We start from the raw sequence: 24,782 nt of genomic DNA on the forward strand, positions 1-24,782 counted from the left end.
TGGCACAGCGGTATGTCTGCGGACTTAAAACGCTAGAAACCAGGTTTCGATACCCGTGGTGGGCAGAGCACAGATGGCCCATTGTGTAGCTTTGTGCTTAACTACAAACAGACCTATTCTGATTAATTCAAAACGATTGAGTTTTCATGGTGAGCATAAAAGGAGTAATTAAACAAATTAGAAATTTTGAAATCTTATAACTGACACATGCAGATAAGATTGGTCATATTCCAACTGTGTTTTTTCTGTATCTTAAGGACACCATATAAACATTGTGTGCGCCCATCTGTAATTCTTAAGTTTTGTTACAGATCTTTGTTTATAATGCCATTTCTCTTCATTTTAAGCTAGAATACATAAAGTCGTTTTTCATATTATTAGTTTAGATCCATATAACATTTTTAAACGTTTCATCATCATTTCAATTTTCTTAGATTAATTTATTATAGTGTTTCAGTATTCATAACGACAGTTTTATTTCATTTTCTTCGTTTTGAAATATTGTTAATATAGCTGTTAATATTTTTTATCTTAAAGCTACAAAATGGGCTATCTGCTCTATGTCTACCACGGTGAAAAGGAATCCTCGATTTTAGCGTTGTAAGATTATTGTCGATCTACCACAAGACTTAAATTATTTACGTTAAAGTCAATTTTCGTTTGGTCTAATGAAGTTTGTGAAATGATAATTGTCTTCTTCCGGTTGAAAACTGGCTTCCTTTTTTAAATGATTGTTTATTTTCTTTGTGCTGGTTTCATTACTTCTATTTTTTGTATTTCTTGTATCTTCAATTACTGTAGGAATTTTGCATATTTTTGGGATTATTGCATATTTCGAGCTATCATTTAAGATCCTTGACTGTGTTTCTGTTAAAGGTTGGTTTAATAGGTTAACAATAATATCTTCATTTTATTCATGAATTACCTGGTTCTTATTTTTCATCAACGTAGTTAGTTTTTATTATATCTTTTCTAACAGTGAAGAGCATGTTAAAATCCTCAGCCGTTGTTGTTTAAGCCAATATGATTAAATACATACAATTTCTTTCACTTATAGAGGGTTATTTAATCTCTGTTGTTCGCTTATTGTTTCGTTCAAAATCATTTTCCCTGCATTTTACAAGTCATTATTTATTTTTCTATTGTTTGCTGTTAAGTTTATTTTTAGGGATGCAGTTATTTACCTCGCTTCACATAAGTTTTAACTTTCAATAAATAATAGCTTAGTTCTATTTCCATATCTTGTTTAGATTATATTGGTTAAAGACATGTCTGAGAACATGATGGGAATTATTCTTTCTTTAACTGTTTGCGGCTATTTAGCTCAAGCTAGTAAATAGAAATTTGAGAACTGTTGTTCTATATCTTTAAAGTTCATGCTATTTAACATTAATTAATGTGCAGTACATTTATAGCAAGTAGCTTGGCAGTCGGAATCGACATCGCTTCTTAAAACTGGTGTTTCTAAAATCCTAAGATATAACTTGAACCCATCTACAGTTTAAAATACTTTTTTACACATAATCTTTAGAGCCGTGAGTCACTGCACGAAATGCTCCTGAGAGGGTCCTGTACATATTCCGTGATCGTGCAAGTCATTACGCACGGAAAATTCTATTTAAAAAGAAAAGTCGACAATTCAACACGAAGAATTAAAAATTATTACACTTAAGGCTGAAATAAGGTCTAAGGTAACATCCCGTAGAGTCTGGAGATAGATGAATCTGCCAATACTTATTCCTAACAGTAACGTTCTTTCACCACCGCTATTCACGTCACTTTCCTTTAGGAAAATGGAGTGTGAATTTGGTTATAGCTTCCTCCCGAATTAGGTAGAATGTAACTTACATATATATATTATTCTTATGAAGTTTGTTTCAAACGATCTGTATCTTGGCTCGTCATCCAGTTAGCGGCTGCGCTTATTTGATTCTGTTTCATTTTAGGCATCGTTCGCTTGTGGGAAGTCACAGTCGCCTGATTGTTTTGCGTATGCTAGTCTGCCTTGTTCAGGTATACAATTACCTGTGTCAATTGGCTTAGGAGAAGTTCGACATTCTCTGAAAGACATTTTCTACCAATTTGAAGTAGTGTTATCTAAACATTGTGATCCAATTCAAAATGAAAAAGAGACAGTGCAAACTTAGGATGAATGACTAGTTATTTGCATTTCAGATCATATGGTTGGTCATCATATGCTTGATTTGCCTAATGATGCACGAAGCTATAGATTTCAGAGCTGGCTAGCCGGGTTCGAATTCATACGATAACGCAAAATATTATTCATACTTTAAACTGTGAGTGCCCTATAACAGTGACATTTAATCCTTCAGCGTGGATAGTGGGTTATAGGGTGCTGCTGACTGTCTGCCTTCTCTCTGGTCAGTAGTTGAAAATTAATACACCTTAAGTTTTTTGCCTCTACAACTAAATGTTTTATATGTAAGAAAGAGTTAAAATAGAAATAACATTACTTCGAAACCTCGCAATGTGAACTTGCGCTAAGTCTTCTAAACTGATTATTTAGCTTTTATGTTATTACAACATATTTTTCTTAGCTCATTTGCATTTGATACATAATCAATATAATTTTGCCTTTTTTTCAAAATTACGTATTATAAGAAAACGATTCCTTATTTGTTAGCTTGAAAATCTCCATATTAGAAGCATTACATAATATACGTTTATTTGAGCTGAATGTGAATTAATACTTTGTGTGCTAGGCTGTGAATATGGGGTCGAAAGTTTACATCTCTTTGCCGCAAAATTGCTCTCCACATTTTCAAATGGGTGAGTAAACTTAAAAAGTAACAGTCAAGTGTCACTATCTGATTAAAGTAGCCCAAGAGTTGGCGGATGGTGTTATTGACAAGCTGTCATCTCTTTTGTATTTCAGTTCATAAAGTTATAGCTTTGCGCAAAAATTCTGAAATAAACAAACAGATTCTCTGAATATATATATATATATATAAGTTCTAAAATATTGCGACAAATAAGCCATACACGTTAATCATATTAAATAATTTTCACTTCTACTTTTATAAAATCCCTGGTGGGTCAGAGGTAACTTTACAGACTTATAATTCTAAAATCCGGGTTCGTTTCCCCGTGGAAGACACCGTAGATAACTCAATGTACCTTTCCTGTAAAACAAACAACTTCTGTAAATGAACTTTTCACTCTCATATGAATGAAATCTATACATATTTAGCTTTTGTTTTTACAGATTTAAAATAATTTGCCTTAAAACATTTTATAATGGTACATCCTTTAGAAAGTGAAATTATTAGTTTGATTGACAAAGGAAATATGCCGAAAATTATGCGTTTTAGAAGAGCTGATAGAAATCTTCAATAAAACCTACAATTAATAATAATCAGTCTTAATTAGGAGTGACAGGCAAACTATTAAAAGCTTCTATTACCACAAAGCCTTAGGTCATCAGCTAAGTATCGTTGCTGTTATCGATGTTTTCGCACTTAACTTGTTATTCTTTATATGTTATATGATATTCTTTATAGAGTTATTGTACTATCGGCTGTCTTCCAATATGTGATTTAATTAAAGTAATAATACGAAAAGAGAAAACTTGTTAAAGGTAGGAATTATTTATGCACTAGCGTATAGCCCTTCAAAAATGACGGGGAAGATACTACCACCCCCACCCCATAGTATACCCTAACCTAACTGAAATAAATAAATTTTGCGAAATCAAGTTTGACCAACAACGAGGAAGAAAAGTGCAGTTGAGGCAGTCAAAAGTCGGTAAATTCCTTTGTGAGCTAATCAAAATTAAGATCATTCATGAAATGAATTCGTGGCGTATTCATAGAATAATTATTGGTAAAATTGTGTTTGATTATCAACTTCTAATATATAGAAAAGCCAGTGCGTTTTGATAACACTACGTTCTAACATTGGATTTTATGCAATGTCACTTAGCAGCAAAATTATTACCTAATATTGTTTATTTGTAATTAAGCCTAAAGCTACACAATGGGCTATCTGCGCTCTGCCCACCACGGGTATCGAAACCCGGATTCTAGCGTTGTAAGTCCGCAGACATACCGCTGTGCCACTGGGGGGCAATATTGTTGTTAGTCTATGTACTAAAAGTATAAAATGAAATGTACAGACAACAAAAACTGTTGGTTTCTTAATTTAGAGTCTCTGTTGATTAAAGGAGTTTGTTTTTTTTTATTAAAAACTGTGATGATATAATAGAATAGCTTAATTCAGATACCACTTAAGTTAAAAATGAATCTATAATTTTACTTTCATGATAAATTTTACCTACTTGGCTCTAAGCTATGTGATACCACACTACGTCTTTACTTTAGGGTTATTATACCAACACTCGCTACACTTATACGTTTCACGGCTCCCTCCCCATGGCCCCCTTGCATCCCCGTTACTAAAATTGTAATGGGCAGACCGTAATCGAACTATTCTATCTTGATAAATGTATTTTAGCTTTTATAAATCCTCCTATTTCGAGAAATCCTTCGTGACGTGACACACACTGGCTTTTATATAGGTTAGAGTGGCTGTACAGAAATCTACAAGTGCTGAAAATGATGTATATAAAATGCTAAAAAAATCATATATCTCATGATTATGTTCAGTTTTTGTTTGTTTTCTGGTTCTTATATTTTGCAGGTATCCTGGATTCGAAGAAGGGATCTTCATCTTCTAACGGTTGGAACTGAAACTTACATCAACGAAGACAGGTTCAGTTCTGCACATATAGAAGGAGGTCAAGACTGGCCTCTAATGATCAAATACCCACAGACAACAGATGCGGGGATCTACGAGTGCCAAGTTAGTTCCGATCCGAAAATCACGTTTCTAGTTCAACTAAATATTGTTGGTAAGTCACAGAAGAAAACTATACAATATACACTATTTAAAACACTTTTGTCATTTAAAGGTTTAATCGATTTTGTAAAGCTAAGTGATCATTCTTGTTAACTTGTAACGATTTAGTGTAAATCAAACATTTCAATACCAGCCAAAGTCATTTTTCCTGGATGACATAAATCCAATTTCATCGTGTATTTCTTCACATTACTTAGCAACCCTATACAGGGTTATTATAAAGTTATTTGGTTTCTCCTAATGTCCGTAATTCAAAACCAGTAATCAGAGGACTGTAATATTAAATAGGTGAATTAATGAGGCAATGGAAGGGCGACTCCATTGCTAAAAGTAATTATCATTAGAAGATGTTGACACTGGAGTTTGCACAATCAACATCTTAACAATGTTCGATGTGACTGCCATTCATACCCATTACTTGTTCGTCAGAAAGCGTGATACATAGGTGAACGATACTGCTCAATTTCCCATAGTTACACTTTACTTGCTATCCTATATTTCAGATCTACCGATATTTCAGGCACGTCGTATGCAGTAAATCAATGATTTCAGATGGTTCATAACCAAAAACCTGAAGGGGTGAGATCTGGAGATTGGACTTACCATGTGTGTGTGTGTGTGTGGAAACCGCTTTCTAATTGCTCGATTCCCGAAACAATGTTTCAGCAACTTCTTGACAATCTGTTTCATGTGGGACTATCTCCATCTTACATGAAGAATGTTTCACTCAAAATTCGTCTTACTTAAAGTGAAGGAATAACATGTTCTATCATGGATGGGTCGTTAGCGTTTACTGTCACAAGTCCTTTGTGGATTCTTCAAGGACTTGAGGATAAATAGCAAAATACTTTGAATACAACTCATATTCCACCTTCTAATCATGCATTCGTCATTTCATAAAGGCAAGTGAATTGTTTTCATCTCAGATGACACAATTGTGGATGTTAACGTAGACCATGAAAATGAGTCTTATCAGTTCATAAGATGTTCACTAAACAATTGTTACTAATTAATTTTTGAACCAGGAGGAATGAGACAGCAACGTATAACCCGTAAAAGTATCCTAGAAGCAGTTCACGGGTGATCTGTAACCTATGGGAAGAGAGTCTGTTTTTCACTTATGTCCTCCCAGAGTGTTGAATGTAGGAGTGTCTACCGATGAAGTTATATACTGTTTTCGTAAAAATACTAATGTCCCATGTGAATCTGCTGAAGTTAAATGGTTTGTAATATTCGAAATCTATAAACGTTCCTGGTCAAATATCTGAAGTTCCCGATTAATCACAGTTATAGCTTTTGAGGTTTGTAGCACACCAAATACAGCAAACAAATAATATATACTGTCTTTTGGCGCGTCGCGTTGGTTATATTTATAGGCGTGAGGAGAGTTTCTCGAAAGTTCAGCTTAGGCAACAATATAAACGATACACCAATGTTTACTAACACACACACATATATTGTTGACTTTTGCAATACAAATTTAACAGTATAAGTTACGTTCATTTCTAAATAAAAATTTAACTTAAACAAACATTGATATTAAAATGGATATTTGATAGTAAATCCGTCACACCTTCCTCCTAAGATATTATATATATACATTGACAACAATACATTAAATATAATACATTATCAAAGAATTATACAACTTCAGTAATCATGACAGTACATAACACAATCAATACAATGCTTTTTTCCAGCATATAAGATATTTCTTCATGCATTTTATCGGCCTTGATTCAATTCCCATGATAGGGATGTTTGTTTCACAGGAGAAGTGTCACCTACATCTACATCATGAACAGCAATGTTGGTTGGATTAGGAAAATCTAGAAAAATACATTCTTATTCAGTCAATAAACTAGGAGTTTAATTTTTTTCTTCATGAGACAAGTGATCGAGTTTTGAATCTCTATTGGCCAGAATGGCAGAATTACTCAGTTTGATGTTGCATTCATCTCCGACATTTTCAAATTTATGGGTGTCTGAGTCTATGCAACTGTCATCAGTATCAGAAGAACACTCAATGGCTAAATTATTTTCGAATGAATCTCGGATTTGATAGGCTTCAAAATATTGACGTGACACAGTTGGGTTGCCCTTCGATGATCAGGTGTTTTTACAACATATTCCGTATCATTAACTTTCCGAACAACCTCATAGGGACCATGATACCTAGCGCTGAGTGGATGCCTTATAGTGGTAACAATACTAAAACCATGTCACCAGGACAGAACTTATGCTCTTCAGCCTTGTGGTCATAAATATTTTTCAGTTTAGCTTCGGATGACTTCACATTTTCCCTAGCGTAAGAGCCTGGACCAAAACTTGGAAACGTAATCCAATAAGTTCATTTCTTTCGGGTAGTCCTCTAACCACTGTTCCTTCAGCAACTTCAAAGGATCACACACTGAATGGCCAAACACTAACTCAAAAGGGCTAAACCCAAACGACTCCTGGACTGACTCACGAACAGCAAATAATAATAAATTAAATCCTTCATCCCAATCCTTCTCGTTATCGAGACAATAAGTCCGCATGATATTTTTCAAGTTAGAATGGAATCTCTCAAGAGCACCTTGCAATTCCTGATGATACGCTCTAGATTTTATCTGTTTAGCACCAGTCTGCTAAACAACTTGTTGAAACAACCCAGACATAAAATTTATCTTTGATCAGACTGAATTTCTTTAGGTAAGCAAACAAAATAAAGAAATTAATCAAAGCCTTAGAAATTTTTGGGGCTGAAATGTTTCTCGAAGGTGTAACTTCAGGAATCGAATAGATGCACATATGATAATCAACAAATACTCGTTCCCTGATCGAGTTTTTGGTAAAGGTACAACACAGTCAACAATTACACGACCAAAGGGTTCTTCGAAAGCTGGAACAGGTTTCAAAAGAGCAACAGGAATTTTCTGGTTATGTTTTCCGACCAACTGACAGGTATGAGAAGTTTTGCAAAACTGAGAAACATCTTGCCTAATTTTTGACCAAAAGAAATGTCACATAACTTTGACACATGTCTTGTTGACACCTAAATGATCTCTCATGGGGATTTCATGTGCAACTTTCAATATTTCAGAATGATATGCTTTGGGAACAATTATTTGGTAAACTACAGCCCAGTCATCTGACGCTGACACATCTGATGGTCTCCATTTCCTCATAAGCACACCATGTTTCAAAAAATACCTATTTGGAACTTTATTCGGTTCATCTTTTTGGAGTGAATATTTAAATAGTGAATGTATCTGTGGATCCTTTTCTTGCTCAGTGATCAGTTTACTTTTAGCAAACAGAGCTTCACCTGATGAACCAGATCCCTCACGTCCATCATTGTCACTTATCGAGGAATCGTCAGTAGGCCAATCATCCACAAGATCCTCACTGGACCCAAAATATCTCTGAAACAAATCTACAATATCATCCTCTGAATACGTGACTATCATTTGTTCTTGGCTTAATTTCTTAGCATGAACTCGAGTTACAGTAGGATAGAAACAGATCGGGATTCTCCTCTATCACAACATCATCTTTAGATGAAACAGTGGACAGTTCACTAACCATTTTGGGTTGGGCAACAACTTTTCCCCTAGCTATATCGTTTCCCAACAATAATGATACACCCTTAATTAGCAGAGTAGGTCTTACTCCTACCACAACTGGTCCTGAAACTGGGTCTGATGCCGAATAAATGATATGAAGAGGAACATTAACAAAACCACCCTCAATACTCTGAGCAATAACAGACTCACCAGTGGCAGAACTCGAATTTAAAGGCAATATAATCTAACAACAATGTTTGGATCTTCTCAGTATTACGTAGAATACGTATTGATATGGTATTGCCAGTGTCATTTGTCAAAGACACAAAACCAACAGACATAAATGGTCTAAATTCCTCCCTGACTACATCAGCCCTTATATCAGTGGCCAAATCAATAACATCGAGTGATCTGGTGAAACTACGTCAATATGTGGACACAAACGCACTGGGTGTTCCCTCCTTTTCTTTTCTTCTTTTTCAAACACTAACATTCGGATATAACATGACCAGGTTATTTACAAAAATGGCAGACAGGCCTTGATGGTTTTCATGAAGTTTTGTCCTGACTGTTAGAAGGTTTCGAACTATAGGAGTTGGATTTTTAGAAGAATTCTCAACTTTAGTGGATTGAACAGATACAGGTTTTTACTGCGATGGCAGTAATTTATTTTTTGAAAAGTGGTTTTATGTTTTAAAGTGTAATCATTGGAAAGAGCAGCTGGTTTCTGTAATGTTTCAACTTTCTTTTTATCGAAGTACGTTTTGTGGTCACCACCTGCACAACTCCTCAATTAGACAGAATGGACTTAGTTTATCGAAACTGTTGCCAATAGAATTACACATCGATCAAACCTCTTTTTCGTGGACAAATTCCATATAAGTTTCATTATCTTGCTTGCAATAACCTCAAAACATTTGCCGATAAGTCATCAGTACTACCTCATATGCTTTGAGAATAGCTGCTTTAACCCTGTCATAATTCATACAGTCTTCTAAATAGAAAGCAGCATAAGCTTCTTGCGCTTTACCAGTTAAAACACTTTGCAATAATAATGACCATTTTTCGGTGGGCCATTTCATGATTTGGGCAACCTTCTCAAACTGTTGGAAATATTTATCAACTTCATTTTCATTGAATGGTGGTACTTTAACATATCGATTAAGTTCAAAGTTCTCATTTTGCCTTGGTCGATCAAAGTTGAGTCTAATTTCCATTCCTTTCACCTTAATTTCTTTTTCAGCCTCGAGACGTTTATTTTCTTTTTCAGTTTCGATACGAGCTTGTTCTTTCTCTGCTTCGATAAAAGCCTGTTCTTTCTTGGCTTCAATAAGAGCTTGTTCTTTCTTAGCTTCAGTAGGAGCTTGTTCTTTCTCCTTTTCGCCTTCGATACGAGCTTGTTTATGTTCGATTTGTTTTAGCTTTAGCTGAATTTCTAACTTCTCTTTATCACTCAACTTCGATTGGCCAGTGGAGACACTGGAACATTCATCTAATACTTCCTTAGGCAACAAATCATCGACTATTATTTTAATAATACACTTTTTAGTTCATTTTTTCTCATTGAGTTTTTAACTTCTAGTTTCTAGCTTCGGAGTTTTATATCGACATTTGAGCTTATGCAACAATATAAACCAACAATACTGCTTGGAGACGGCTTTAATGGGTAATGAAGAAAAACTTTAATATGAGTTTAACATAACAGCAAATGTACAAACAACAATATAAACGATACACCAATGTTTACATACACACACAAACACACATATATTGTTGATTTGTACACTCGAAAATTTTCTACACTCTTAGTGAATAGGCGGTAATTTCGCAATACAAATTTAACAGCATAAGGTATCTACATTTCTAAATATCAATTTAACTTATACAAACATAGATATTAAAACAGATATATGATAGTAAATCCGTCACAACCTGTAGGGATACAGATTCATTGCCTTAATTATGACATTCCAGACTCTTAATTGAAGGAGTAAGGTGTGCTTGGCATCAGTTCAAGTGAGATGTGTAACATGTAGGAACATAATCTCAGCGTTATTGATTGTAGGAGTATGTAACTGGCAGCAGTTAAAGGGTGGTCTGTAATCAGTAGGGACGCAGTTTCTTTATCTTACTCATGACCTCCCAGATTGTAAGATTTTATGTACCCAACAACTTTACTGGTATTGTATTCCCCTTGAGTGAATTTATTTTCAAATAATAATGATTGTTTCATTGACTTCCGCCACAATTGCAACGGACGTTGTAAGCGATCATTTCGAGTTGCGTCAGCACCCATTCATGGTTGTTAATTTTTATCACCTTCGGATAAATCTCATTATTGGATTATTTTCATTGTTGGCTGTTTTCAAGTCAACAGCATTTATATGGTGCACTAATGTTATTACTATTGCTTTAGCAACGTTTCAAAAGAGCAATTTTAACATTCGTCCTATTAGGTGCTATTTCTAAAGGCAGAATGAATAATTACATGTTTGATGTTGGTATTATTCAGTCCACAGAGCACAAATTTTGTTAGCAGTGCTCCCTTCCCATCGTTTCGTTGATTTCGAGTTAAAATTCTTATATTTAGCTGGTCATTATTTTAACTCACGTACATCTTTAATGATCTATACGTAATGTCAATGTCAATACGTAATCATTCAATATCTAAAGCTAATTATGAACACTCGATAAGCTGCGCATTGCCTATAATTTGTTGTCCTCTTCTTCTACTCTGCTTTTACTACAGTACAGGAACGGAATAAGCAAGACTTCCTTGAACGTTTCATTCGGGTGTAAAATTAGTTCTTGGGGAAATAGATAAAATTAAAAATCATTATACTTCTAAGTACAGGGTGGAACTGTGTCTGGTTATAGTTATTTGTTAAAGAAATGATTTAATTAGAATTTCCATATAACTGAAATCTAATTTTATTGGTATTAGTTGTTCTTACACGTGATGAAATATCTTTTTCTCTCTATATGTATAACATACACACACAGATACATAACTTTGTACTTTTTATGACAATTAACATTTAGATACTTTATATTTCATATACTAGTGGTCCTCGTATAAACCTCTGAGATATATATTTGTTCATTAAACATTTGAGTTTCTACTTATATATATAAACTGTTTTTATTTTTCTTCTACAATAGAAGGTTGACCACCTCTATGTTGACTTTTATTATTACCTTTGAAAGTGTTTCCTTTCCGGCGGCTCTTGCTGTGGTTTACTTGAGGACTTATAACGTTGAACTTCGAGGCTTGATCTTTGTGTTGGGCACAGTACAGGTAGCCCATTGTGCAGCTTTATGCTCAACAAAAAAACAAAGAAAAGAAAACCTATGAAAGTGTGCTTTGACTACTTTATATACACGTATATATGTATATATTATTAAAAATAGACTCAAAAACTTTTTATCAGAAAAAAATAATTCAAAATTAAAGACTGTTATATAAAAAAAAAACTTTTTTTTTCAGTTTTATTGATTACCCTATAGCTTTATACAGAAAACATATGATAACAAGCAAGTAGACGACAGTATAAAATGCATATTTTATGAAATGTTCCAATGAATTATCATTTTAAATAAATGTTTTAAATCCCATTACAGAAACCAATACATATTTTTGATTATTTTATTTGTAGATGGGAAGTTCACTTAAACCTAAACTAAAATATCAGAGCCCATTTAATATGACATGTTGATTTAGTTTAATATGATTTTCTTGTATTTTACTATTCGGATACCCTTTCAGCCGTGGGGGCGTTACGATGTCACGGTCAATCCCACTATTCGTTGGTAAAAGAGTAGCCCAAGAGTTGGCGGAGGGTGGTGATGACTAGCTGCCTTCCCTCTAGTCTTACACTACTAAATTGAGACGGCTAGCGCAGATAGCCCTCGTGTAGCTTTGCACAAAATCCATAACAAACTATTCGTATATTATATTTCGGTCAGTGATCTCACTGGATTTTCCACCATTTATTATTTTTTTCTTTTGTTAATGGCAGCTTTATAACTGGATTGTTCTAAAATTATGAAAACAAAATCGCCGTTTTTATTTAACATTGGCTGTACGTGTTTTGATTACATATAGCGAGTGACTTCAGCTTATCTAAAATTCAATATAGTTTTCCAAATTTATTTCCCTTATATATTAACATATAAATATGAAGCTAAAACACCAGTGACAACCAATAATGATCAATTTCTAATTACATATGTTATAAATGTTCATATTTTATCAGCCAATGTATTATTTCTACCATTTTTGTTTCGTATGTTTTAAAAATAGAAAAATGAAGAATTAATTTCCACTATTCAAATGAACAAACATATTCAATAAAATAAAGAACGGCAGAATGAGCTCCAATGATGCTTAATAATATTAGCTCATCAATGAACGACGATTACATCAAATGTAAGACACTCTGAGTCAACAACTGCCAAAATTTATTTCTTTAATGAGTTTCTACTTTAATGCACTTACAACCAAAACAGTTTGTATTTTTTAGCTTTCTTCTACATTTAAAGGCTTTGGTTTGCATTTCGGACTGTGGATCCTAGGTTCTGTAGTTCACGTTCTATAATTTCCAAAAATGTCGCTCTCCACACTTTGGGGCCATGAATACGTTATTGGAGTGACAGAGAAATCTCACTTTTTGAGCGCAACACATGAATTGCGGTGGGTGGTGTTTACTAGCTGCTTCCCTCTAGTCTGTCAGTAAAAAATTAGGGACGGCTAGCGCAGAAATTCAACAAAAAACAAACAAGCTATATCTAGAACCTAACATCCCTCGTATAAAACCGTCCACTGAAAATATATATATATTTACACATCTTAAGTTTTTATTAAATAACATAAAATTTACGTTAAATCGTTAAATAACGATCATGATTTCTCAAAGTATTTTTGATGTATGCTTCTTATGATGCATCAAGTCTTGAAATATTTAAATCAGGTATACAATTAATACAAATATTTATTCTAATAATAAATCCACTAGCCAACGTTAGGATTGTAGATATTTTACCAACGAATAGTAGGATTGACCGTCACGTTATAACGCTCCCACGGCTAAAAGGGCGAGCATGTTAGGGCGACCAGCAAATTGCGAGTCTAGCGCTCTAACCATCTAGCCATGCTGAACCAAAGTAAGTTAGTAAAAGGCGCTTATTAGACAAGGTTGTTTATTGAAAAGTCATGATCTATATGTGAGTACAATGAGAGTAGCGAACTGAAGCACTATGACGGTTCTTTGTTGTACCTACCAACTGCAGATAACAAATCTAGAAGAGCAGTAAAGTTGAGGTTTTGACTTCCGAAAATAATAGGAAAGATCTTATCCTCTCATCCACAAAGAGCTCATAAAAACCTAAATCGGTATCGCATCTTTCCAGTAAACAAGCTTATTTAAATGTACATTATAGTAACCTATATTCAAGTTCAAGGTAACTTATTGTTGTGGTTTTAATAATATGTTTATTTAGGTGGAATACCTAAAAAACACGTAAAATTACATAAAGCTGCCCTTATACTTTCAGTACCAAAAGCAGAAATTCTTGGTCCACATCCAATGTATGTGAAGATAGGAAGCTCCATTAACCTCACGTGTGTCATCAGTGAGAGCCCAGAGCCTCCAATGTTTGTATTTTGGTATCATAATAAACGTATGGTCAACTACGACAAAGAAGGTGGAGAGATATCATTGCAAAAGGCCAGCGATGATTCCGCCATCAGTACTCTGTACATAAAAAATGCTCAACCTACTGATTCGGGGAACTACACCTGTGGACCCTCCAATGCTGAGGCCACGAGCATCTCCGTTTTCTTTCTACATGGTAAGCACCTTTATGTTTCATCATTAATCACCACTAAGCAATATTAAAGAACTTTTATGTTTTATCACTAACAACCAGCAAAGAATATTAAAATACCTTTATGTTCCATCACTAACTATCACTAAACAGTATCAAAGGACCTTTATGTTTCATCATTAACGGTTACTATTAAGCTTATGGAAGAAACTAATCTTATTTTAGAAAGAGAAATATTTTAAATACATTAATAAATGCTAATAATTGTAATACTTAATTGGTTCAGTTAGATGATTACCATTTATATCCCAGTACATTGATGTCGTTTAATAAATGAAAATAAAGACCTAGTTTATGATACATGTTTAAAGTTAAGAACTACTTTGATAACAAAATATATATTTCTGAAATAAACTTGATTTATTGCGCCTATGTATCGTTACCATAATCATTTGATGGTTTTGAAGATATGTATACAGCTTTACAGTTTGTTTTTAGAATAATATTCAATAGTTCTATTAAACAGTAATTTCATTTTATAATCTGATATGTGCTCTCCACACTTTGGGGCGCCCCCCATTGGTATGTTTGCGGACTTATAAAGCTAGATACCGGGTTTCGATACCGTGGTTGGCAGAGCACAGATAGCCCATTATGTAGCTTTGTGCTTAACTTCAAACAACAAACAAGCAACAACAACAAACCCTTTGGGGCCATGGGTGCGTTATTAGAGTGACAGTGAAATCTCACTTTTTAATTTTTCTAATGCATAAAAACCAGTTTTTGTTTATTTGTTTATTATTGTAAATACCCTTATCTTTTGAAATAATTCAATAAAATGAACACGAAACAAAAAAATGGCATTTGTAGAAATATAATGCTATAGTAATTCTAATTACAGAACTTTAATAACAATATTATATACCACGCTAAATAAACTGACATTGTTCACAAATTTTATTATTTCAGATAATTGCAGCATTACTTCAAAATATATCAGAAGTAAAACAATATGATGTTAGAAACATGATTATATTATGGTAAAATACTGCTTTTGTTGACTTTGTTTTCATTCAGTAAGCCAGTAAGCAATGAGTGTGGCACTCTGAAATGCTTTAATGATAAATTTTAATTAACATAAATAAAACTAATTGTTAAATGCTGGGCAGTTATAAAGAAAGTTTCTCAGTTTAGCGTGTCATATCTCACAAACAGTGTGGCACAGAAAGGTCAAATTGCACAGACGTGTTAAGGATATGATGCAGATACAAATGTAGTAGTCAGCTTTTCCCATTAGGGCAATTTTCCCACAGGTATAAATGGGCCTGTCAATTACAGTGCAGCTCATTGAACCAACATGAAACATGAGCAGAGAGGTTAACTAATCACATATTATTACATCAAAGGATGCAATGCCCAGGCAGCTTCCAGGGAATACTGTAGAGTACATAACAGCTGCATATGGCCTGGTTCAAGTGTCGCTGTGTGCATGATTATATAAAAAAAAATGAGGAGACAGGTTGTACTTGTGATAAGCAACGTTTAGTCAAACCATCGACACTTACTTGAAACTATCGTTGAGGTCAGCCATGCCGCAGCAAAACAAATCAACACAAGTACATATGGGTGGTACATCGTACGTTATGTCGCCTGGAGTGTCTATTTGCCAATTTAAACTGTTCGTAAGGCTTCGATCAACTTTTCGAATGTTTCTTTACAAGATGGTTCATTTTCAAGTACTGAAGGAGACGGACTTAGCCTGAAGTTATGATTTTGCATTTAATACTTGACAAGACTAGAAGTCGATGATCTGCCAATATCTTAATGACTGATGAAACGCACTTAACCTGTCTGGAAGTGTCAACACTGCTAACTGGTCGGAAGCCAAGGCAGTGTAACACTTCCTACACAACTCCGTGATGCTAAAGTGACAGTTCTGTGAGGTTGTAAAGCCGAATTTGTAATTGGACCATAATGTTTTGAAGTATTATCAACGCATGGACCCTCAGTGGCGCAGCAGCATGTCTACGGAATTACAATGCTAGAAACCAGGTATTGATACCCGTGGTAGACAGAAACGCAGATAGATCAATCTATAGCTTTGTGCTTAACTTTAAAGAAACAAACATCAACGCATGGATTATAACTACACAGAGTACCATGCAATGTTCACAATCTATGTGATTCTCACTGCGTTTACATGGGGTATGAATGACCACTTCGTTCACCGGGCGTAACACCAGTCGATTTCTGGTTTATGTAGTTTATAAAGTCACGTGGGAAGCCTTGCACAATTCCAGACCTCAAAGATGTAATTCTCCGGGAAGTGACAAGCATACCAGATGAGATCTGCGTTGTTGCTATAACGTCCTTTGTCACACGTGTGCAATGCATTCTGGGCGCTGAAAGAGTACATTTTGAATAGTTGCTGTGATTGATGAAACGTTAGACGATAGCCTTATGGCAAAACGTGACAGCTGTAGCCCTTGCATCGGCATGATACCCTTAATACAACTGTGGAATTCCATCTTCTTACGTCAAACCGTTTATGAGATAAAACGCACTAAACTGAGCAACATTCTTTATAGTTAATATGTATAAATTTCAAAACGAAAAAGAAACGCTCAAGATCCAAAAATAAAGAAAGAGTGAATCACAACAGAGATGCAGGTCTAGAGAGTACAGAAGGAAACTACATACAGCTATTCTTCGAGTTGTTTGCAACTTTAAATAAATCACATTATTTCAACACTTTTATTAAAACAACAATGCAGATTGGAATACGAATAAAAAAACTAGTCAAAGAGCATGCCGATTTGTAGAATAATAATATAGAAAATCCATCTGAAAATATATTTTCGAACCACAAATAAGCAGTGAAAGTAACAATAATATATTTCTGTAAATAAATAATAAAAAATGCTAGGAATTTTAGGTTGTATGGGTAAGTAAAGGTTAAATGATTAAAATGTAAAAAAAAAGCTCTCTAAACACGTGGTTTATTTTTTTACGTTTGCTTGGTACAATATAATAATACGTCTTTGAAATATATGTGAATATAGTTTGACTTAGGTAAATATAGTATTTAAAATTCATTTATAACTATTCGTGCAAAATTAAAGCGAATACAAACTCGACTGAAAACTTAATTTAAAGTGCGATGTAAATGAAAATAGTCAGGGGTATTTTAAACATAGAATTGTTACATGTATAACACAACAGCAATAAAGATTGCAAGTAAAACCACCAAGATAATTAAGCTGTCACTCTTTGTAACTAATGGTTTTACGTTGAGTTTGGAGATTAACATAACAAACTTATTTTTTATTTTGTTTCTTATTCTCTGTAACGAAAACAGAACGAAGTAGTGTTTTGATAGTATCAGTCATTAATTCATAACAGTAGGTCAGATGTGCATAAGATAAGAGGAAATTAAGTAAAAATATCGTTAATACCTTCTCGAAAACAGATTGCTTTTTTATCTCACATCCAATGTAATAGATTTTCGTCAGTAATTGTGATGTTTCATTAATTTTAATTAAATGTTCAGAATAATGAAACATATTTATTAGAAGAAATCTAATTAATGTAGGGAATAAATCCTAGACTAACCAGAATAATGTAATATTGGGAGAATCGAAAGCTAACTTGATCACATAGACATAGTAGACTATGCTTTTTATGTGACTTATATTTATCCTTTGTGTGATTGTAGAAGTTTTGCAGTAAATTTGTTTGTTAATTCTGTACTAATACGGTTATACGTACAAAGCGAAATAGTTCGAGAGAGATGTTTGTTTAATCCGTGAATTTGATTCACCCCTTGCAATAGACTTCAAACATTACTAATTGCATGCAATTTATGGTATCATTATTTTCACTTTGCACTTTTTTCATTGTTCCACTAAATACTAGAATTATTACATAATGTTATCCATTGACTCAGCGATAATCTATAGTGCTTATAACACTAAAATTCAGGGCTCGATTCTCTAATTGGCATGGCGCATATATTCTATTGTACAGTTTGATATTCAAACAAAACAAACAAACAGTGTATAAAGAACTGTGAAAATAAATTATCTGAATAAGAATTATATATTTTTACAAGTATTGCAATATTTCAACATAGTAGATATTTCATCATAGTGTAGCTAAATTGTTTTATCCTTATTCTCTGCAAATATGGTTAGTAATAACTAGTAACCAATACTAGGTGTTTGTCAGTGCATACAATAAGTTATTTTGTCCTTCTAGCTTAATTAATTTAAATATTTTTAACTCACTAAGTATTTAAGCTGTATGGTTTTCAGAATTTTAAATGGTATTATTATTGCAAGAAATAATGCTGTAAACCTTAATCGCACGTGTTTGTTTTAGAGCAAAGCCCCAATAGGATATCTGCTGTGTCCACTGCGGGAAATTAAACCCCGGATTTTAGCGTTTTAAGTCCATCAACTTTCCATTGCCCCATCAGGGGGCGCATTTCATGTATCTTTGTTCTTTAGTTGGAGCCCGTTAACATGGTTGTTGATATTTTGAAGCATCAAAAACAAGTTTATTTAGGGCTCTATTTAGCGAAATGACTTTGAGGTGGATATTTCAGTAACGAAATTTCTTTCGGAAGTAATCTAATCAAATTGCATTGATCATAAAATAATACATGATGTTTAATGTAAGGTTGTAACAAGACTTCATTGATCTACATTGTACTTGTCCATGTTATAACGCACACGTTCTCAGTCGAAAGTCCGAAAAAAGCTTTTCAATAGTACTATATATATATATATTATATTTTTATATATAATTCAAAGCGTGTAATTTAGTCATAATAAGTTCATGCTGCCACATGCGGAGATTGCTCTTGGGTTAATTAGGAGGCTAATATCGAAAAGGTCGGCAGGTTTCAAAAGGTAAAGAACCAATGAAATCCTTCCTTACACTGTTATTAAAAGTTTGTTTGAAAGCAAATAATAGTTGATTGTAATTACTTTGAGACTAAAATTTGTTTGTTTTAGAGCAAAGCCACCTTGGGCTATCTGCTGTGTCTATCCACCACGGGGAATCGAATCCTAGATTTTATAGTTTCAAGTCCTTAGACTTATAACGTTAAAATCTGGGTTTCGATTCTCCGCGGTGGACACATTAGATAGTCAAATGTAGTTTTTTTCTAAAACAAACTAACCCACTGAAGGACTTGAGATGAATAAAACGCTTAAACTCGTGTGCTCTTGTGTAGGGTAGGCTTAAGAATCAAACATAACTATCTCTTACATTAATATTTCATAGTCAAAGGATGATATTGATCATTAACCTGGAAAATATGAAAAATTAAAGAAGATCGACATCTAGATATAATTCTTACGTAAGGATCTGAAATATATTAATAAGATTGTTATAATTCGTTCACTTTGCATTGTCTTGAACATTGCTTTTGAAAGTTTCAGTGTAACACATTAAGTATGTAGGTCATTTTATCTTGAAGTCTTTTATATACATACATATATATATATATATATGCATTATGCAATATTTTATGTTTAATAAGCAAAACAATTCGTAAGCCAGGGGTGGCCCAGTTGTTATTTTGTGCAGAATGGTGTATCAAATGATCGAAGGTTTGAGACGCGATGCCACTGAATATATCTCGTACATGGTAAAACTGACTTTCAGCATCGTTACTCCATTCAAGGAGTAATAAAAATCCCTTGTGTTGGTGAATGCTGCCTTCTCTTTGGCCAGCAGCTCAAAAGTAGGGAAGGCTATAATTGAGCCCTAGGGGGAGTCACTGATATGGGCATTTAGCCAATGGATGAATAGGATGCTGTTCAGGTTGAAAAATATTAATTTGATTTCAAAGGAATTCATAACTGGTTTAAAAAAATAACTAGAATCAGTTTTGAACATTGTACTTCTCTTTCACTGGTATACTACTCAATGTTGGTTTTTTAAACCTATGAGGTGCGTGGGAAGCAGAGCGCTTTATATTCAGGCAATGACTGAGTAGTTTTCATTTACATCTTTTATTGGCATTGTCACCCATGTGAATTATAGCCACTTCCAATGAAATGATTTTTTTCAAAAGAAACGCAATAGACCAAGTGGCTTATTTCTGCAATGATCTTAAGTTTAGCTTTTGGCTCAAAGATTTATCAGAAGTTATTTACATTTGGAGGAATTCTAATGTTACTTCGGTATGCTACAAATTGGAGGATCTCAACTTCGTGTTACCACTGATCTAGTATTCTTCGCTAGCTTGGAAGTGACACAGGATCCTTAGAGGTGTAACGAGCAAGCTTTGAAGCGGCTAAACAAAACTTCCTGCACAGAACCACACTATTTCTTGACCGTAATGATCATACAGGGTTGCCAAGACTATTTCCAAATAGTACAGAAAATTTTTTGTGACTTTTAACATGCAAATGGATTTCTTGTATCAACCCAAACTGTTCTTAATAAACTCAATGAGGATGGATTGTGACCATGAAAGATCTGTATTAGGATTCCTTCACCCTGTGTCACAGAAAAATCGACCAGATTGGTATCAAGGCTAATTACTTTGGACTATTTAACATTAGACATCAGTTCACTTCATGGATGAATACAGAGTTTGTCTTGAGATCAACATATCACAGAATGGAATGACGTTGGAAGCGCTACCCCAACATTAACTAGCTGAACACAACGGCTAGGATGGGGAGTCCATCATAATTAGGGACGATATCAGCTGATGACAGACTGACCCACCACAGATCGTTGGCAGCTTTTCAGTTCAGAGATGAGATCCTATACATAAGACTATTAAACGATGCTACTAATGGAGATTTTGTTCTTGTGGATGGCAATATTACATACACCTATAAGAACGAATTGGTACAAATGACCACCAATTATGTTGTTTGAATTGCAGCAAAATGCAAAGAACGACGCGGATACAATTATCATCTTTTGACTAAGATTGCAGAGATATAAGATTCAACAATACTATTTTTTTCTTTTATATGTTGTGTTTTCTAGTATAGCTGATCCTTATGTATTGCTTTTTAAAATATATATATTTTTTAATTTACAAAGTATCTTAAATACATACAGAAGTATTCAGTCAAAAACAAAGACGTTTATTTAAAAGACAAGGAAAACCTCTCTTGATAATACCTTTCTCAGTGTTTTAGCCATATGGACTAACCCTAAACGAAATTTAGAAGAACCTAAGGGGCTGCTTTTTTGCTCGAAAGGTCAAACTTAAAATTTACCATTGATGCTTTAAGTAACGAAAAGCAAACAAAAGAATTGATAATCTCTAAACCTGTACCTTGAATCTAGAACGCCACAGTTTCCTATCTTTAATTACGTCTTGGTAGAATAGCTGAGAATAGCATAGAATTATACACTTAGCCAATCAGAACATGAAAAGAACAGAACAAAAAAAAAAAAGGCGTTTTAAATTTTTCTCATCTAGTAAGGCTATAAAAATTGTTACTCTGTAATTAAAATTTCAGTAAAGTGAACTCAGGCACCAAACACATTTGAAAGCAAAGTTTTTAGGGAAACTTTGAATCTAACTGGCTTCTAAATGGCTGAGAGCATCATGTTCAATTATGTAATTTATGAATAAGATATTTGATCAACTGCGGTACACTAACAGTTAATATCCATTATACAAATACATGTGAACTACTGAATAATGCTATTATTATTATATATATATACTATCCAACTGGAGTAATTACAAACATTTTATACATCAAAAAATTAAAATTACGCGAATTAGTAAGGGTCATTTAATACTCATTAAGCACTCAGCTGTAGAGAGCGGAAACTAGTTATTTAACCCCCAAAAAATGATTGCGAGTTCGTAAATCCAGAAATAAAATCCTCTATCTTTCACGCAGTCTCTGAGCTTTAACCTAGTTAATTAATCAACTGAAAATTCTTACTATACATGTATTTACGCATGTATAAAATAATAGCTCAAATAATTATAAGCGTATTTCTCTAAGCATTAAAACTGTAATAATAATATTATTATTATCGTCTTACTAGAAACTTAGTCAACATAATACTCTAACTCTAATGTTATGAAGTCAACCATTACGCTACTTACTTCAGGCCTTATACACCACAGTAGCATGGATACACAGATATAAATTGTGTGCTTCTCTAGATGTTTCATTACCAAACATTCTTATGTCCAACGATTTGTGCTTGATTGCATTTATATATTCACATTGGAAAATAAAAAAATTAGATTTTATAATTAACATAGTTTATAAGGAAAGACGGGTAAGATGAAAAACGTCTGTAAGGTAAACACACTGCTTGTTAATGACATTGTAAACCTATAGCTACAACTGTAGGTTCCATGAAGCTGTTCCAAAAGTATATATTATTGAGTTACTAATATTTTTTTTAAAAGTTCACTAAAATAGATAATACATTTGCAATGTAATGTTGCATGGAATTTAATAGTATTGTATTAAGGTTTAGCAAATGTTACAATTACTATTATTTTAATTTCCTGTCGTATTTTCTGCGCTGTTTATAATGGTACTTTAAAATAAATGGTCGTTTAAGCTAAATCATCTATTCAAATTTAATTTCAAGAATAATTGGTAGCAAATAAGAGTCGTGGACACTCAGCAATAGGTATGATTGTCTCTTTCAGCTCATGGGGGAAATGTGGAACAGTACATTACGTTAGAAATGCGTTTGTAATTACAAATTTATAGAGTTATCTGCTTTAATTTAGGAATATTCTAAGTTTGCACGCACCATATAAACATTAACACTGTTGTGCACGTAAACATGCACTTGAGCGAACATGTCAAAACAGAGACTATAATTCTTCACATGTGTGCATTAAGTTCGGTTCAAATTCCTAAAGTTATTATTGAAACGAAGATGAAACGTAGATGAAATCGATTACTTAATGTGATTTATTTGTTTTAGAATTGTACCGTTTTATTCCTATCTCAATATCATTTTATTTTTATTTTTTACTTTTTGCACAACCTCTTACCACCTTGAACTTGCTGCGTAACACAAATGCTAAGACTATTATCTGCTTTACCCAACATGAAAAACAAGCTTTTTCGGTATCTTTAAGTATATGTTCCAGTAATAATGAAGAAACAATAGCTTATAGTAATTAAAGAAATAATAAGAAACTAACCTTATTTTGGTATATATGAATTCCTGTCAAGTATAAGGTAAAGGAAAAGTATATGTGTGACATAACTGTTCTAGTAACATCAAATTTATAATACATAAACATATTTGACATGAACTACGACTTATAAGAATTAGAAAATTTAAACACTATTAAAGCTCATTGTGTAGCTTTGTGGTTAACTTCAAACAACCAAACAAACCAAAACGTTTTATCCAATAGTTGATTGGCCGAAGTATTTTTGACATGCATAACAGCAATGTGGTATCTAATAAATAGTAGAATTTGGTCGTAGTATTTAGACTTCAACCAAATTTTGTGGTAGTATTTGGCATTTATTAATTGCTATATAGCACCATATACATGTTATGCATGATGACTTTCAATACTAGCTAGAACACGCTCTTCTAACACCTTTTGATAATGGAGTATTGGAAAGATCTGTTTGGATTACACATCTTTATAAATCCGCATACTCTGTATTCCAAAACTATGTTTGCTTGTTGTTAGGCACACAGCTTGCACAATGGGCTATCAGTGCCGTGCTCACCAAAAATATCGAAATCCAGTTTTTAACATTATAACCCACCAGACTCACCACTGAGCTACTGAGGGGGGGGGGGCTATTTCAAGATTATTTTATCTTATTGTACCATTAAAATAACTTATATCGTGCAAGTTAAACCTTAGACTCCGAATATAAAATAGACATTTAAAAATTAACAACTGAGGCTGTTACTGTTCGAAAAACATCTATTAAAAACGAACTGTTGCAGTTTGTCTCCTGACCCGTGCCCTTAAAGACCTTGTGAGTAACTAATGCCTTTTCCTGCCTATTATGTATGATACCAAAATTAATGAAGTCATGGCAAAATATCAAGTTTCAGCTTTCCAATTGACATGCTTCATTCTGCCAAATCGCCAATATCGCGATGTAGTAATATCTGGATCATTGCTAGAAATTAATAAATATTTATCATATAATCATAGTCCGAGAAGTTCCATAATTGCACACTCGGTCTTAAACTGTAGAAAACATCTATTGATAAGTAATAGAAAGTTTTTCACAGAAAATAGCATTCCCTGGTTAACCAGAATTATCAAAACATTAGATGAACATGTCATATTTACGTATATGTCTACCCAGTATATTATCATGATCATTTAGTAAGTATATATAGAGGCAAACTACATAAGCAGAGTAGCAATGTGTATAATTCCTGATCATTTAGCGAGAACAGATAGAGGCAAACTACATAAGCAGACTAGCAATGTGTATAATTCCAAACATTGATGGTTCAAATCATAATAATATTCAACGTTAAACTGGTACACAATTAGAAACATTTTATTTAGGCCTA

The 24,782-nt window shown here is 33.6% G+C and overlaps 1 protein-coding gene across 4 annotated transcripts in view; it reads left to right on the forward strand.

Moving 5' to 3' along the window:
- LOC106456907 (protein amalgam-like) overlaps positions 1–24,782 on the forward strand; it is a 167,140-nt gene that overhangs the window by 136,076 nt on the left and 6,282 nt on the right. For all 4 annotated transcript variants that reach the window (XM_022382857.1, XM_022382865.1, XM_022382844.1 and 1 more), the window contains exons 3-4: positions 4,660–4,870; positions 13,980–14,276. In XM_022382857.1, coding sequence (XP_022238565.1) covers positions 4,660–4,870; positions 13,980–14,276 — 508 coding nt within the window. The remainder of the gene's footprint in view (positions 1–4,659; positions 4,871–13,979; positions 14,277–24,782) is intronic.

Source organism: Limulus polyphemus, unplaced genomic scaffold, assembly GCF_000517525.1.
Source record: "Limulus polyphemus unplaced genomic scaffold, Limulus_polyphemus-2.1.2 Scaffold13, whole genome shotgun sequence".
NCBI lineage: Eukaryota > Metazoa > Arthropoda > Merostomata > Xiphosura > Limulidae > Limulus > Limulus polyphemus.